General features: G+C 44.2%; 1 protein-coding gene across 4 annotated transcripts in view; it reads right to left on the reverse strand.

The window, feature by feature from the left end:
* SGTA (small glutamine rich tetratricopeptide repeat co-chaperone alpha) overlaps positions 1 to 18,768 on the reverse strand; it is a 90,076-nt gene that overhangs the window by 12,010 nt on the left and 59,298 nt on the right. For all 4 annotated transcript variants that reach the window (XM_073685669.1, XM_073685677.1, XM_073685687.1 and 1 more), the window contains exons 9-10: positions 9,334 to 9,371; positions 935 to 1,030 (exon numbers count right to left, since the gene is read on the reverse strand). In XM_073685669.1, the coding sequence (XP_073541770.1) occupies positions 935 to 1,030; positions 9,334 to 9,371 (134 nt within the window). The remainder of the gene's footprint in view (positions 1 to 934; positions 1,031 to 9,333; positions 9,372 to 18,768) is intronic.

The raw sequence follows: 18,768 nt of genomic DNA on the forward strand, positions 1-18,768 counted from the left end.
TGGGACATTTTGCGCACCGTGCATCTGCAAAATAAATGGACATGTCAGCGTGTGGAGCACACGGACACACGGTCTGTTGAAACACACTGACATGTGTGAAGACCCATAGATTTGAATGGGTCTGCGTGTGTCAGTGTCTCAAGTTCGTGTGGAAACTGTCACCACAGGTACTGGAAACACGGACGTGTGAAAGCCATCAGTGTGTATACAGCACTTATTTAGCATTGTGTATACAGCAATGGGGAAGGCACATATAATAAACCATCTTTGCCTTCTCTATGGTAACTCCAACTGTCTCCGACAGCTGGATCCCCACTTCCACAGCTACATGATCATGTGCAGCGGTGCTACTATTTAGACTGCCCCTGCACAGTTCGAGCCAGACCACTAAGAAGCTTAACGTCTATGGACGGTCTAGAAGCAGATAGACAAAATTTATAAAAAAAAAAAATAAATACTTTTTTATAAAGTTTGTCTATCACGCTATGAGACTTTGCAAATCACCATATTAGGGGAAAAAAAAAAACAAAAAAAAAAAAACACATGAGTCTCCAAAGTCCCTATTTACCTGCCTTCAGCTGCCTTGATATCAAAATATGCTGATATGAAGTACTGATGATGAAAGTGAAAGGGTCAGCACCTGTGTCCTCCTCTGAATGTTTGGATTATCAGAATAATCTCCTGCAGCAGCTTCTCCTCAGAGTATGTTAGACACAGGTATGGTACTTACCTGACCCTTTCACTGCCAGCATTGGTATTCTAAAGGAGGAGTACATTCTGATATCAATGCAGGCAAATAGACTGAGGAAAAGAAAGTGTTTGGAAGACATTACATGCAATTTTTTTTTTTTTACAGGATGAAGACAAATCCTCTCATAAAAAGTTTCATAATAAAAGGAAAACAATCACAAGGAATTTGAAAACCTATACATACGCTTGTATAAGGCTGGCCAAGTCAGTGGGAGGGGTGTTTCCTGCAGCTGCTGCTCCAGCCATAGGATTGCCAGAACCAGATATCATACCGGACATTCTGAAAAGAGAAAAATGGTAAAAAAAACAGGCAGGTCTGTGGAGTCAGTAAGCCTAACCTCCGACTCCTCAATTTCCACGACTCCGACTCCCTCATACATGGCTGATGTTTAAGTGATAAATTTACTGTAGCACAGATTCATCTCAGCTAAAAGTCTAGACCCTTAGATCAGGAATAGGACAGACATTTATAGGACATTTCATAACTTTCCCAAATTCTTATGGAAACATTTACAGCACATCCTGCATTGAACTACTGAACCCAATTTATTATATATTTTAGGAGTCTGTTCATTTTATACCGACTCCACCAAAATGGACTCAGACTCCACAGTCCTGAAAACAGGTCTATCCCTGCAATTCTCAATCTTAACTTGACAAACTAAGTTCATTTTAATAGAACATGAAATAAGAAAACCTCAAAAGCATGAATCTGAATTCTTTACTAGAATTCTTAACCACTGGAAACTTTACCAACAAAATGTACCAAACTTACACACATGGGACCAATTTCTACTCCCTTAAACTGGTTTCACACATCCGACATTCATGGCCTGAGTGAGGACAGAGATGTCCAGACTGGCAGCAGGTCTCCTGACCAAAACTCAACCGCTTATATATGCCTATGAGGCTCGTGAGTTTGGGCATGTATACTTGCTGCCAGTCCAGACATCGCATTCCACATTCGGACCAAAAAAGTCAAGTGTGAGAAACTAGGCTGATATTCCAAGTTGAATTGATGATGGTTTCATGCCAAATATTCTAAGAATATTTAATAGACACAGCACCATTAAAAGGGGTTTTCCCACAAAGTACATTCCAATCAATATATCTTGGAATAATAATAAGTTCTACAACTGGATGTGATAAATATTACTGTTCCTGTGCGGAGATGATCTTATAAAAACATGAACATGCACTGATCATACCACAGCTCCTGGGCACGGGAAATATGCAAAGGAGACTATACAGTCATTATAGCACAAGATCACAGCCGATTCTTTTTGTGAGACAAAACATTTCCCTGTCTGTTTTAAGCAATGTTTTACCTCACGGACAGAATCAGCTGTGATCCCCTGCTGTAATGTCTGTATACTCTTTTGCTTCCTCCCCGTCCAGGAGTTGTGGTCTGATCAGACCATGTTCCTGCACAGTCAGACACCGCCATTACACAGGGAAACATTCATAAGATTATCTCAGCACAGATAAGATAATCAGATTTTTTTTTTTTTTTTTTTTTTTTTTACAAGACAAAAGCATGTCATTTTAACAAGAGTTGAGGCCTTTTTATATCTACTGTATATGATATGATGGATCAATCGGTTCATCTGTGGCTGTACATTCGCACCGCTTGAAGAACCAGTTTTAGTCGAACATGCATTTTAATTTCTCCAGCCAATACCAAGAATTAGCCCAGTTTGCTATAGGCATACGGTCATGTCCAGCCTCCAGAGTATTAAGAGGGGATTCAGCACAGTTGGTGGCTATGTCACACCCAATCAGACCAGGTTATTCTCAAAGTGTGGAAAACCATACATTTGTCAAAATAGATCAGGCATAGATTAGTGCCAATTTTTATTTTTACCTATAGCTGATGCCAATAACTTTACGTACCATCTGCCAGCCGTCTGTCTTCTATGTAGATCTGCTGGAACAGTGCCGATGGCCCCTGCTCAGCTGGCCACTACTCCCTGCCCATCAAATCACATACAGCGGGTGAAATAAGCATTGAACACGTCACCAAGTTACTAAGTAAATATATTTCTAAAGGTGCTCTTGACACTAAAAATTTTCACAAGCTGCCGGAAACGCAACCAATCCACACAGGAAAACAAATCAAACCATAGATGTCCATAAATGAAATTATGTGTAATAATTAGTGATGAGCGAGTATGTTCTATTAAACCTTTCGCCGAGTATGCTCGGGCCGAGCTCCGAGTACTTACAGCTGCTCGGTGATATGGTTGAATCGCTCCCGTGTGCATGATTTGCAACTGTTTGACAGCTTTATTACATGTGAGGAATGTGTAAGAAATAGACATTCCTCCCATGTAATAAAGCTGTCAAACAGTCACAAATCATGCACACAGGAGCGATTCAACCATATCACCGAGCAGCTGTAACTACTCGGAGCTCGGCCCGAGCATACTCGGCGAAAGGGTTAACAGAACATACTCGCTCAACACTAGTAATAATGAGAAATAACACCGGGAAAAAGTATTAGACACATGAAGTAAGAAAGGTGCAAAAACCCATGGAAAGTCATGACACCAGCTGAAATCTATCAGTAACTAAAGCAATCCTGTCACATAATGAAAAATATCAGATGGTCCAACTGATGGCGTTTCATTACAGAGGAGCCACACAAGAAACATCTCATGATGTGTAAAACCAGTGAGATGTCTCAAGACCGCCGCAACTTTATTGTTGCAAAAAATACTGATGGCACTGACAGAAGAATTTCTAAACTACTGAAGGTTTCACGGAGCACTGTGCATAATCCATAAGTGGAAAGAACATGATTTAACAATAAACCGGCCATGACCAGGTGCTCACAGCAAGATTTTAGACGACAGATGAGTAAAGAATTTTCAGAAGAGTTGTCCAAGAGCCAAGGACCAGCTGTGGAGAGCTACAGAAATGCATATAATCAGCAGGTACAATTGTATCAAAGAAAACTATAAGTAAGGCACTCAACCTACATGGCCTGCATGTACGCTCACCACTCAAGACTCCAATGAGGAACAAAATAGCATGTTCAAACGAGTTTAAAGTTTGCTCAACAATATTTAGACAACCTTGTGAAATACTGGGAGAATTTAGTATGGTCAAATGAGACCAAACTTGAAATGTTAGGATGCCATATACACACCATGTTAAAAATACCATTCCAACAGTGAAGATTGGAGGTGGGAACATCATGATGTGGGGCTGTTTTTTGGCATACGGCACTGGCAAACTTCATGTAACTGAAGGAAAGATGAATGGACAAATGTACTAAGACAGTCTTGATAAAAATCTGCTAGGAGTTCATAGAAGGAGCCAACGAAACTTCATGATTTGAAGGGTGTTTGTGTGGAAGAATGGGACAAAAATCACACCTGAGCAATGCATGCGACTAGTTTCTCCATACAGGAGTGGCTATCGTCAAAGGCCTTTATACGAAGTATTAAATAAATTTCATTTTTTCAATACCTTTTTTCCAGTATCATTATTACACTAAATGTAATTTATGGACATCTGTTTGCTTTCTTTGCCTGTGTGGATTGGATGGGATGTTACAGACATCTGGTGAGAATTTCATGTCATTAGCACCTTTAGAAATATATTTACTTCAATACTTATTTCACCCGCTGTATACTGTTGTACTGCATTTTTTTGGGCGTCGTTGTGGGCCCTAAACTACAAGATATCTCCTGCCTGCCCAATATTAATTCTCCACCGGACAGCTTCTGCACAGCTACACCAGCCACATCTGGCTGAAAACTGCGATTTACGGCTATACTGTACTGCTGCTGCCATTGCTGGACCTACACTGCTAGACATCTCCTTGTGTGCCCAGTCATATACCGTAGTTATATTGTGTGGCTTGTGACACTGCAACAGTCGCACATCGCCTGGCTGCCCACTGTGCTTCATGGCTATACTATAGTGCCCATCAGGGGCGTATCTAGGGGGGACAGGCGGGGCGCGCAGTCGGGCCACCTAATGCGGCGGTCTGGGGTGTCCCACCATCCCTCCCCACCACCCCGGCGGCTGCATTCTGCCGTTCTCTCAGCAGGCGTCAAGCTGACAGTCCGCTCAGACAAGCTGCGGCGTGCAGGCTCCCAGTGACTGTAATCGCGTCTTGCAAACGCATGTACAATTGAAGCTCTGACCGTCGGCTTAGAGCGACGTCAGCAGCATGATCAGGTCGCTCGCTGGCGCCCACAGGAGGGAAGAGCAATGGTGGTAAGTGCTCCTGTGGAGCTGAAGATTCAGACTGGGAGAGGGTAGGTGGGGGATGACATTTACTGAGTGTGCAGGGGGACTATTTATTGAGTGTGCAGGGGGACTATTTATTGAGTGTGCAGGGGGACTATTTATTGAGTGTGCAGGGGGACTATTTATTGAGTGTGCAGGGGGACTATTTATTGAGTGTGCAGGGGGACTATTTATTGAGTGTGCAGGGGGACTATTTATTGAGTGTGCAGGGGGACTATTTATTGAGTGTGCAGGGGGACTATTTATTGAGTGTGCAGGGGGACTATTTATTGAGTGTGCAGGGGGACTATTTATTGAGTGTGCAGGGGGACTATTTATTGAGTGTGCAGGGGGACTATTTATTGAGTGTGCAGGGGGACTATTTATTGAGTGTGCAGGGGGACTATTTATTGAGTGTGCAGGGGGACTATTTATTGAGTGTGCAGGGGGACTATTTATTGAGTGTGCAGGGGGACTATTTATTGAGTGTGCAGGGGGACTATTTATTGAGTGTGCAGGGGGACTATTTATTGAGTGTGCAGGGGACTATTTATTGAGTGTGCAGGGGGACTATTTATTGAGTGTGCAGGGGGACTATTTATTGAGTGTGCAGGGGGACTATTTATTGATTGTGCAGGGGGACTATTTATTGATTGTGCAGGGGGACTATTTATTGATTGTGCAGGGGGACTATTTATTGATTGTGCAGGGGGACTATTTATTGATTGTGCAGGGGGACTATTTATTGATTGTGCAGGGGGACTATTTATTGATTGTGCAGGGGGACTATTTATTGATTGTGCAGGGGGACTATTTATTAATTGCGCAGGGGGACTATTTATTAATTGCGCAGGGGGGGGCTATTTATTAATTGCGCAGGGGGGGCTATTAATTGTGCAGGGGGGGCATATTTATTCATTGTTCAGGGGGCCATTTATTGTGCACGGGCAAGACTTAATCTGTGGGGAGCGAGTGCAGACACATTATTGGTAGCGAAGGGGGAAATGTATGCGGACACAATAGAGGAAGCGGGGGTGATGGGATGTGTGCGGACACAGTATGGGGAGTTGGGGGGGGTGCGAGAGGAGGAAATATTAGGAGGTCGGGAAAACGTGTAAGGAGACTATTGAGGGGAATAGTCTGAGGAGACAGTATGGGGGAAGAAAAGTGTGAGTGGGCACAGAATAGAGAATGAGTAGTGGGTGGGCGATAGCATGGGGGACAGTATAACGTCACAGCCTGGAGGGAACAGTATGCTAAGGAAGGGGGAGTGTGATGAGGGGGCACAGTATAGAGATTGAGCCCTATAGGGGGACAGTGTGAAGAGGGGGCCAAGTATGGAAAGGAGAGGGCCGTCTGAAGAGCATGTACCATAAGACGGACAGTGTGGGGGTGATATTTTGTGAAGGAAATATAGTGAGGGGCAATTATTTATTCAGGGGCTCAGCGTAGGGCAGATATTTTTATACCTACTGTATCCTCACCCATCCCTTGTGGATTGTGAGCCCTCACGGGCAGGGTCATCGCTCATCCTTTACCAGTTGCCATCACGTTTTGTTCAAGATGTTTGTTTTTGCCATGTATACCCCTTTTTTCACATGTAAAGCGCCATGGAATAATTGGCGCTATAATTATAAATAATAATAATTCAGGAGCATTATACTGACTCTGCTATCTTTCAGGGCATCATGTGGGGATGTTCTGCAGAAGACCGGAGAAGATGGAAGTCTGCAGAGAAGGCTGTGGATGAGAAAACTCATCAAGACGTCTGGGCAAGAAGAAGAAAAGAAAGAACGACTCCAGAGACCGCGTCATCTATCAGGTACCTGGATGTAAATGTTTATGATGCTGACATTTTTTTTATTTTTATTTATGTTAAGAGCATTAAAAATGTTGTCCATGTTTATGATGAGTCTGCAGGCACTCTACACTGCTCAAAAAAATAAAGGAAACACTCAAATAACACATCCTAAAGCTGAATGAATGAAATATTCTCATTGAATACTTTGTTCTGTACAAAGTTGAATGTGCTGACAACAAAAATCACAAAAATCATCAATGGAAATCACATTTATTAACCAGTGGATGCCTGGATTTGGAGTCACCCCCAAAATTAAAGTGGAAAAACACACTATAGGCTGATCCAACTTTTATGTAATGTCCTTAAAACAAGTCAAAATGAGGTTCAGTATTGTGTGTGGCCTCCACGTGCCTGTATGACCTCCCTACAACGCCTGGGCATGCTCCTGATGAGGTTGCGGATGGTCTCCTGTGGGATCTCCTCCCAGACCTGGACTAAAGCATCCGCCAACTCCTGGACAGTCTGTGGTGCAATGTGACGTTAGTGGATGGAGCGAGACATGATGTCCCAGATGTGCTCAATCGGATACAGATCTGGGGAACGGACGGGCCAGTCCATAGCTTCAATGCCTTCATCTTGCAGGAACTGCTGACACACTCCAGCCACATGAGGTCTGGCATTGTCCTGCATTAGGAGGAACCCAGGGCCAATCGCACCACCATATGGTCTCACAAGGGGTCTGAGGATCTCATCTCAGTACCTAGTGGCAGTCAGGCTACCTCTGGTGAGCACATGGAGGGCTGTGCGGCCCTCCAAAGAAATGCCACCCGACACCATTACTGACCCACTGCCAAACCGGTCATGCTGAAGGATGTTGCAGGCAGCAGATCGCTCTCCACAGCGTCTCCAGACTCTTGTCACGTCTGTCACATGTGCTCAGTGTGAACCTGCTTTCATCTGTGAAGAGCACAGGGCTCCAGTGGCGACTTTGCCAATCCTGGTGATCTGTGGCAAAAGCCAAGCGTCCTGCACGGTGTTGGGCTGTGAGCACAACCCCCATCTGTGGATGTCGGGCCCTCATACCACCCTCATGGAGTCGGTTTCTAACATTTGTGGCCTCCTGGAGGTCATTTTGCAGGGCTCTGGCAGTGTTCCTCCTGTTCCTCCTTGCATAAAGGAGGAGGTAACGGTCCTGCTGCTGGGTTGTTGCCCTCCTATGGCTCCCTCCACATCTCCTGGTATCTGCTCCATGCTCTGGACACTGTGCTGACAGACACAGCAACTCTTCTTGCCACAGCTCGCACTGATGTGCCATCCTGAATGAACTGCACTACCTGAGCAACTTCTGTGGGTTGTACTGTAGACACCGCATCATGCTACTGTACCTCTAGGGGTGAGAGCATTGGCAAAATGAAAAAGTGACCAGAACAACAGCCAAAAAGGATGAGAACAGAGAAATGGTCTGTGGTCACCACCAGCAGAACCACTCCTTTATAGGGGGTATCTTGCTAATTGCCGATCATTTCTACCAGTTGTCTGTTCCATTTGCACAACAGCAGGAGAAATTGATTCACAATCAGTGTTGCTTCATAACTGGACAGGTAGATTTCACAGAAGTCTTATTGACTTGAATTAACATTGTGTTGTTTAAGCGCTCCCTTTATTTTTTTGAGCAGTGTATATTGCTTGTGACGTCACATTTTGAGAGCAGTAATGTTTTACATTTTCGGGAAATGGAGCTATTTGAAAACTTGCTTCTTGAGACCAGAGCTGATATATATATATTTTTTAATATCTTTATTGGATATATACAATGTTTTGATCGCCTCTAATTTCATTTTTTTTCTACTGTATTGTTGAGGCTGCTGAAAAGCCATAATTGAGCACGGTTTTGATTTTTTTGTCTTGTTATGCAGTTTAACGATCGGTTTAATTTACCTTTTTTTTGATCGATCAGAGTATGCAGTGATAAATATGTTTTTTTTTATTCCTTCATTTTAAATGTGGTAAAAAAGGGGTGATTTGAACCTTTTTTTTTTCATAATTTTTTTTTTTTTAATTTTTTTCTGCTTTTCACTATTTTTCAGTCCCTTTAGAGGACGTAAAGCTGCGATCACATGATCGCTTGCGCTAAACTGCATAGCTAAAATTACGATCTCCTAGGAACGAAAGCCATGGACTGGTTTTCACCGGAGTACTGTGATGACAGACACAGGGGTCTTCAGCAGACCCCTGGCTGTCATGGCAACCCATCGGCATAAGCAGTCCCCCTGCAGGCATGCTAAATGCCACGGTCACAGATTGCCAGTGGCATTCAACAGGTTAGAGGCAGATGGCTGATTAAATGTGCCATTATCGGCTGGGAAATATGAGGGCTTGGCTTGCAAGGTCAATCAAAGGGGGTTAAGCCATATCATGTTTTGGGAAGAAGTATGACTTACAACAGCTTTACATATTTTGTGTGATCAAATTTACAAATATTTCAAAATGTAAAAATATATATATTTTTTTTAACATGAAAACTAATGCAGAAAACTTACAACTGCTGTACTTGGGGGTTATTCATAAGGTTTGATGCCTAGAAGGAAAAAAAAAAAAAGTCTTGAATAAATTTGAATTGACATTTAGTACTGTACAAAAACAAACATTCCTTGGCTTCAATTGACCATTGCACATTTTATTAGGTAGAATATTCACTCAAACATAGATTGAAATGTATGTGCACTAGACAGAAGTCAAAGGAAGAGTGGCACAAACTTATCACTGATGTAATATGTATACATTCGTGTTTAAAAGATAAAGATCATTATAGATCTTTAACAGTGATGAGCGAATGTGCTCGGATAACGTGTTAGCCGAGCATGCTTGGGTGTCATCACAGTATCTTGAAGTGCTTGGATAATATGCTCGAGTCCGTGCAGCTGCATGTTTTGCGCTAGTTAGACAATCCCCGCATGTGTTGCGGCTGTCTAAAGCGGCAAAACATGCAGCTGCAGGGACTCGAGCAGCACTGTGAGATACTCTGACAACACATTATCCGAGCATGTTCACTCATCACTAATCTTTAACTTTTAACCCCTTAGTGACAGAGCCAATTTTGACCTTAAAGCACACCTGTCAGCAGGATTGTGCTCAGTAAACCACACACTGTCAGGTGGGTGCCATTACACTGATTAATATGATACCTTGGTTGATCAAATCTGTGCTATGGTTCTTTTATAATCTTTATTTTCATTCCCGAGATAAGATGCTTGTGCTTTGGGGGCGGCCTTTGCCGAGGGGCTTTATCTTGTGCTCTGTTATGTATTCCTATGTCTGCCTTCTGACAGGTCACTGTGCCTTCAGTGACAGCCTACTATTTTAAATATTGCATGTGTAATTGTGGTACAAATCCTGAAATTTACATGCAGCAAAATGACCCCAGACGCCCGCGTGTGCGCATGGGCATCTATCGCTTGCCGAGAGATGCTACTGTGCATGGACGGCCGGCGGTGCCATATTGATGCAGGCAAATTTCTTTTTCCTACAGCAAAATGGCGTCGCTAGGCAGTAGCGAGTATCGGCAGACGAGAGAGGCTACTGCGCATGCGCAGGTGGCGCGGCCATTTTGCTGCATGTAAATTTCAGGATTTGTACCACAATTACACATGTCGCATTTTAAATAGTAGGCAGTCACTGTAGGCACAGTGAATATAACTGTCAGAAGGCAGAAATAGGAATACATAAGCAGAGCACAAGATAAAGTCCCTCCCCAAAGGCCGCCCCGAAGCAAGAGCATCTCATTATGTCAGAAATTAACATAAAGATTCTAAAAGAACCACAGCATGGATTTCATCAACCAAGGAATCATATTAATCAGTGTAATGTGGGACAGTTTTATAGGTCAGGTGGTTCTGGACGCGGAGATACCAAATGTGTGTACTTTTATTGTTTGCTTGGTTTTTTTTAAATATTTATTTATAGGTCCAGTATATTTTTATTTTTTTGGATTATTATTATTATTTTTAAATATTTTTACACGTTTTTTTTTTTTATTTTGTTTTTCACTTTCTGACACACTTCTTACTTTTACACATAGTCCCACTATGGAACTTTAAGTTTTTGCATTCTGATCGCCTGTATAGCATAGGGATGCAGCAGCATCTCTATGCTATCCAGGCTCTCAGCCCTGCACAGGGAGAAGTTACTTTGATTGTGCACTGCGCATGATCAAAGTAACTTCCTTCTGTCTGGTGACCCAGATGTTGTCATGACGACATTTGGGTCACCATGACTACCACCGGGACCCGGCTCAGACAGCGCGGGATGCCGGAGAGAAGGTAAGTATCGGCGCTTACCTCCCCTTGCTCCCGGAATGTTGTGATCGACTTCGATCGCAGCATTTCGGGGGTTAATGTGCAGGGACCGATGTAGGACTGCTTCTTGCACATACAGGTACATCTCACTAAACTAGAATATCAGAAAGTTAATTTCAGTTCAATACAAAAAGTGAAACTCATTATATAGAGTCATTACAAACAGAGTGATCTATTTCAAGTGTTATTTCTGTTAATGTTGATGATTATGGCTTACAGCCAATGAAAACACGAAAGTCATTATCTCAGTAAATTAGAATACTTTATAACAACTTGAAAAATGTTTTTTAAAATCAGAAATGTTGGCCTACTGAAATGTATGTTCAGTAAATGCACTCAGTACTTGGTCGGGGCTCCTTTTGCATCAATTACTGCATCAATGCGGCGTGGCATGGAGGCGATCAGCCTGTGGCCCTGCTGAGGTGTTATGGAACCCCAGGTTGCTTTGATAGCAGCCTTCAGCTCATCTGCATTGTTGGGTCTGGTGTCTCATCTTCCTCTTGACAATACGGCTGCGCTGACTTTTTGACAGTGGACCTACACCAGCAGATGACATGGCTCCCCAAACCATCACTGATTGTGGAAACTTCACACTAGACCTCAAGCAGCTTGGATTGTGGCCTCTCCACTCTTCCTCCAGACTCTCTGACCTTGATTTCCAAATGAAAATTGGAACTCTGGTACCTTGTGGAGTGTGTCAATGACTGCCTTCTGAACATCTGTCATGTCAGCAGTCTTCCCCATGATTGTCGAGCCTACTGAAACAGACTAAGGCACCTTTTTAAACGCTTTGGAAGCCTTTGCAGGTGTTTTTTGTTAATTATTTTAATTTACTGAGAAAATGACTTGTGTTTTCATTGGCGGTAAGCCATAATCAACATTAACAGAAATAAACACTTGAAATAGATCACTCTGTAATGACTCTATATAATATAAGAGTTTCACTTTTTGTATTGAAGAACTGAAATAAATTAACTTTTTGATTATATTCTAATTTAGTGAGATGCACCTGTAGTACCGGATGTCAGCTGTGACAATCAGTTGACACCCGGCATTGATCGCCCCGCACCGTTTGTGTGCGGGCGCGATCCCATTATGCAGTAATAGTACGTCCCTGGCCCAATAGGCCCTGGGCACAAGGACGTACTATTACCACAAACGTCAGAAAGGGGTTAAAGCACCACTATAGTGGTGCAATAAAAAAAAAAATAAAAAAAAAAAAGTGGTGCTTGGAATGCTTAATCTGTTAATTGGTGCTGCTCACCATATCATGCGTTGAGGGATTAGATATGCGGAGTGTAACACATGCTAGGATTAGACACAGGACTAAGTGTAATATATGAGGAGAAGAGATACAGGGCGCAGCGGAGTGCATCACACAGGATAGGATAAGATACATGTATCCCAGCTCCGTCCACATCTAAGGGAGCAGTGGTGTAATGCGTGACCCTGCTCTGTCCCCTTTTAGGGGAGCAGTGGCATAATATGAGTCCACTCCATTTACTTCTATGAGAGCAGTAGTGTAATGTGTAATAAGTCCTGGGATTGAATACACAGAGTGTATCGTGCTAGGACAGGATGCACATTTGTTTGACGGTTTTAACAAGCATGATGGGCCCTACAACCCAGAGCCGTGTATCTAAGGCCCATCATACATGATACAACCCAGAGAAGTGTATCTACCACGCGTGATGGGCCTTAAGATACATGGCTATGGTTGTATCACACATGATGGGCATTAAATACACGCCTCTGGGTTATATCACACATGATGGGCCTTAGATATACAGCTCTGGGAGATATCTCCCATGATGTGCAGTAGATACACGGTACGGCTATGTCAGTGTAAGCCTTCTTCAGAGACGTAACTTGACATAACAGCACAGCTCGATTATTATACTGCTGTGCTCTGAACACTGCAGACTGACCGCGGCGGGGTGCAGTGATCAGCAGTCTGGTATTGTACTATTGTCAGGCTGCTGAACACCGCTCACTTGCCGCCGATACTCGCCTCATCGGGTCCTCCACTCCCCACAGCTCCTGTCACCGCTCGCATTGAGCATGGTGAGTGGTGACCTGGAGAAAGTTTAGCTTGCAGGGTAGATGTAGCCTTTAAAAAAAAAATAAAAAAAAGGCGTCCACCTACTCCTACAGCTGTGACCTGGACAGCCTAGGTAACGTGCCCAGGTCACAGCAGGATGCAGCCACAATGCAGCAGATGTGGTCAGACACCGACCGCAATTTATGTCTAGGAGCTGCCATATTTGCGGCATATGTGTCAAAATCAGACACCATCACACCAGAAAATAAAAATGGCAGCCCCAAGCAACTGCAGAAAAAAAAAATTAAAAACTGTTAAAGCAGTGAATTTCATTTTGCATTATAAACAAAAAAATTATATAATCATTATTAATACAAAAATAAAAATCATGTCATAGGATTAGAGCATACATGTCAAACTCCGGCCCATGGGCCAAATCTGGCCCGCAGGGTGGTTATATTTGGCCTCCAACACCAGAACCGCCACCCCTTTGTGGGGCCCATTATTCTGTACGGAGGACTAATGTGGGGCCCATTATTCTGTACGGAAGACTAATGTGGGGCCCATTATTCTGTACGGAGGACTAATGTGGGGCCCATTATTCTGTACGGAGGACTAATGTGGGGCCCATTATTCTGTACGGAGGACTAATGTGGGGCCCATTATTCTGTACGGAGGACTAATGTGGGGCCCATTATTCTGTACGGAGGACTAATGTGGGGCCCATTATTCTGTACGGAGGACTAATGTGGGGCCCATTATTCTGTACGGAGGACTAATGTGGGGCCCATTATTCTGTACGGAGGACTAATGTGGGGCCCATTATTCTGTACGGAGGACTAATGTGGGGCCCATTATTCTGTACGGAGGACTAATGTGGGGCCCATTATTCTGTACGGAGGACTAATGTGGGGCCCATTATTCTGTACGGAGGACTAATGTGGGGCCCATTATTCTGTACGGAGGACTAATGTGGGGCCCATTATTCTGTACGGAGGACTAATGTGGGGCCCATTATTCTGTACGGAGGACTAATGTGGGGCCCATTATTCTGTACGGAGGACTAATGTGGGGCCCATTATTCTGTACGGAGGACTAATGTGTGACCCATTATTCTGTACGGAGGACTAATGTGGGACCCATTATTCTGTACGGAGGACTAATGTGGGGCCCATTTTTCTGTATGGAGGACTAATGTGGGGCCCATTAGTCTGCATGGAGGACTAATGTGGGGCCCATTATTCTGCATGGAGGACTAATGTGGGGCCCATTATTCTGCATGGAGGACTAATGTGGGGCCCATTATTCTGCATGGAGGACTAATGTGGGACCCATTATTCTGTATGGAGGACTAATGTGGGACCCATTATTCTGTATGGAGGACTAATGTGGGACCCATTATTCTGTATGGAGGACTAATGTGGGACCCATTATTCTGTATGGAGGACTAATGTGGGGCCCATTATTCTGTATGGAGGACTAATGTGGGGCCCATTATTCTGCATGGAGGACTAATGTGGGGCCCATTATTCTGCATGGAGGACTAATGTGGGACCCATTTTTCTGTATGGAGGACTAATGTGGGACCCATTATTCTGTATGGAGGACTAATGTGGGACCCATTATTCTGTATGGAGGACTAATGTGGGACCCATTATTCTGTATGGAGGACTAATGTGGGACCCATTATTCTGTATGGAGGACTAATGTGGGACCCATTATTCTGTATGGAGGACTAATGTGGGACCCATTTTTCTGTATGGAGGACTAATGTGGGACCCATTATTCTGTATGGAGGACTATGTGGGGCCCATTACACTGTATACAAAACCATGTGGGGCCCATTATACTGTATACAAGACCATGTGGGGCCCATTATACTGGTTGGCTTGCGACTTTGTGAAAGTTTTTCATTTTGGCCCTCTGTGTGTTTAAGTTTGACATCCCTGCCTTAGAGTATGCCAGCTTTAGTGGCTTGTAAAAGAGAACCTGTCAGCAGAATTTAGTAATATAAAGTAAGGGCCATAATGGCGCTGTTAAATGGATTAAACTCATACCTTTGGGGGAAGGAATCTGAAATCGGATTCTCGTTTAATCAGCCTATAAAGTTTTCATCTAATGATATCCCTGTACATCGAAGTGGGACTGGGGGTATGGTCTTCTGCTCCTCAACCTCACCGCCTGACTCCTGTCTTTATATTTCAGGTCACTGATTATTCAGCGATCTGCCTCCTTTATGAAACTCTGTGCCGTCACAGTCATTGGGGTGGGCAACGCATGCACATTGTGATTCCACAGCAAGTCTTTAATAAAAAGGCGCCAGAGGCAGTGTATGCGTAGATAAAGATTTCGGCTCAATGACATCTTCATTAAAGAGGTTGTCCACTACTAAATAAAATGCCCCAATGTATTTAAACGGTGGAGAGAAGTGTTTTTGTAAATACCTTCTGCTGTGTGTCTTGTCTGTGAGTGGCGCTATTGCTGACCGTCCACAGACATCATGTGACCCCCGACTGCAGCCGTCTCTGGCATCCGCTGATGTCACGTCAAGTTCCGGCTGCAGCCAGGCGTGACTCAGTGACGCGCTTGTGGGAGGGGTTACCCCCCCACCTCACAGACCAGCATCCATCGCGTGATTTCCCTCTCCTGCATTCATTGGGAAAGCACGAGGTGGATGCTGGTCTGTGACGTGTGGGGGAACCCCTTCCACAGCCCATCAGAGGGGATAGCGTCAAGAGTCACGCGTGACATCAGCAGATGCCAGAGCAGGCAGCAGCTGAGGGTCATGTGATGCCTGTGAGCGGTCAGCAATTGCACCGCTCATAGGCAAGACGCACAGCAGAAGGTATTTACAAAAACACTTCTCTCCACCATTTAATTACATTGGGGCATTTTATATAGTAGTGGACAAGCTTTTTAGGCCGAAATCTTGATCTGCACATGCGCAAACTCTGGCGCCATTTTATTGAAGACCTGAAGAACATTCGTGGAATCACACTGCACACGTGCCGCCCCCCCAATGACTATGGCGGCGCTGAATTTCAGGAAGGATGCAAATCACTGAATAATCAGTTATCTGACATAGAAACATAGGAGGCAAGTGGCGGAGCAGAAGACCCTACCCCCAGTCCTGCCCGAGATATCGTTAGACAAAAACTTGAAGTGGATTAAACAAGAACCACTGATTAGATTCCTTCACCAAAAATATCAGTTTAATAAGTTTAAACAGCACCATCATGGCCCTACCTTTACTTTATATTGCTAAATCCGGCTGACCGGTTCTCTTTAAGATGATGTTCGCAACATTGTAATAGTAATTTTTCATTCCTGTCATTCCACTTTGTGTTAATTCCTGAAAAGCAGCTGAAGGGTGAAACTACCTGACAGCAGTCTTGAATATTCTGAGGGGTGTGGTTTTTAAAATGGTTTCATTTTTTTCCTAATGTATAGGTCCCCGAAAGTCACTTCAAAACTTAATTGGTCCCTAAAAAAAATAAGGTTTGTAAATTTCCTTGAAATATTGCTGTTAAGTTTTGACACCTTCTAACATCCTAATCAAGAAAAAGGACATTTGACAAATGGTGCTGATGTAAGGTAGACATAAGGTCAATGTTATATATTAACTATTTTGTATGGTATCTCGATTAAAATGTAAAAGTTTGTAAAATCAGTATTGCCGATATCTTTATAGATAAAAACAAAACAGACAAAAAAATAAATTTACCACTACCATAAAGAACAATGTGTCATGATATAAATGCATTCTGTAGGCCATATATTGAGAACTAGGAGTCTGTGTCAGACTGAAGTCTGTGTCCCTCAGCTTAAGTGTCCATGAGCTCAAGTGTCTGAAATTTGAATTAATCCTGAATTGAACCTGAAGTGAACTGAAGGTACCTGGATACTAAGTCACAGTAAACAATGTTTGTTTTTGTTTTCACTCTCACCCCCTTAATCCTTCACTTCTTTCAACCACCCATAATCCCTACACCTGGAAAGGAACTCTTCATCTCTCCCTCCATTCTCCCCACCCATCTCACCTCTTCCTCAGAGCTATTCCACAACATACAATCCTTTGTCTCCAAACACAGACAGCCACCTCATGCCCTCTCCTGCTCCCACCTAATAACGCTTTCTCTGCTCCTCCTTACTGCCGGCGACATCTCTCCAAATCCTGGCCCTCCTCACCACATCCCTACATTCACTTCCACCTCCTACCCCCGATCTATCCCAAACTCTCGTAACCCTTCTAACCTTACACCCATCCGCCCAGCCCCCGCTTCCCCAGTTCCACTAACAGGAGCTCTATGGAACGCTCGCTCTGTCTGCAATAAACTTTCCTACATTCACGATCTCTTCATCACTAACAAGCTTTCCTTCCTCGGAATCACTGAAACCTGGCTCACCCCCTCCGACACAACCTCTACTGCTGCACTTTCGTATGGCGGATTCCACCTCTCCCATACCCCCCGCCCCAACGGCAAGCACGGTGGAGGAATAGGTTTCCTCCTCTCAGAAAACTGCTCCTTCACCCAGATCCCACTGCCGCCCGCAATTACTCTCCCGTCTTTTGAAGTGCACTGTGTGCGCATCTACTCCCCCTCCAACCTCCAACTGGCTGTCATCTACCGCCCCCCAGGATCAGCCACCACTTTCTTTGACCACTTCACCACCTGGCTACTTCATTTCCTCTCTGTTGACATCCCCACTATCCTCATGGGCGACTTTAACATCCCCATTGATACTTCCCTCTCAGCTGCCTCTAAGCTTCTATCCCTCACTTCCTCCTTTGGTCTTACCCAGTGGTCTTCCACACCCACCCACAAAGACGGCCACACACTGGACCTCATCTTCACCCGCCTCTGTTCCCTATCTAACCTCTCTAACTCACCTCTCCCTCTCTCTGACCACAACCTACTCACATTCTCTTCTCTCTCCTCCCCGGGGCAACAATCCCCACTCCACAAACTTGAATACCCTCGTAGAAATCTCAAACACCTTGACCTACACTCTCTCTCTGAATCCCTCCTCCCTCTTACAGACATTAGTTCCTTACATGATGCAGATGCTGCTGCCACTTTATACAACACCACAACAGCTGCAGCTCTCGATTCGATCGCCCCCCTCATGCATACCAAGACTCGCACAATCAACAGACAACCCTGGCACACCAGCCTAACTAAAGAACTGCGACGGGCCTCCAGGGCTGCTGAACGTAGATGGAAAAGGTCCCACTCCCATGAGCACTTCATCGCATTCAAACAGTCCCTCACTACCTTCAAGTCCACACTCACTGCAGCAAAACAAACATACTTCACATCTCTCATATCCTCCCTGTCCCACAACCCCAAACAACTATTCAACATCTTCAATTCTCTCCTCCGTCCCCCAGTGCCTCCTCCCTCTCCTCTTATTTCAGCCGAAGACTTTGCCTCATTCTTCAAGCAGAAGATTGACACCATCAGACAAAGCTTTTGCCTAAAGCCCCCACAGCCCCTCCCCACACCTACCCAACCCTCCTCCTCCAAAACTACATTCTCCACCATTTCTGAAGATCAACTTTCCTCCTTACTCTCCAA

Source organism: Phyllobates terribilis, unplaced genomic scaffold, assembly GCF_046119375.1.
Source record: "Phyllobates terribilis strain yellow unplaced genomic scaffold, ASM4611937v1 Scaffold_1__5_contigs__length_1240528914, whole genome shotgun sequence".
NCBI classification, from domain to species: Eukaryota; Metazoa; Chordata; class Amphibia; order Anura; family Dendrobatidae; genus Phyllobates; species Phyllobates terribilis.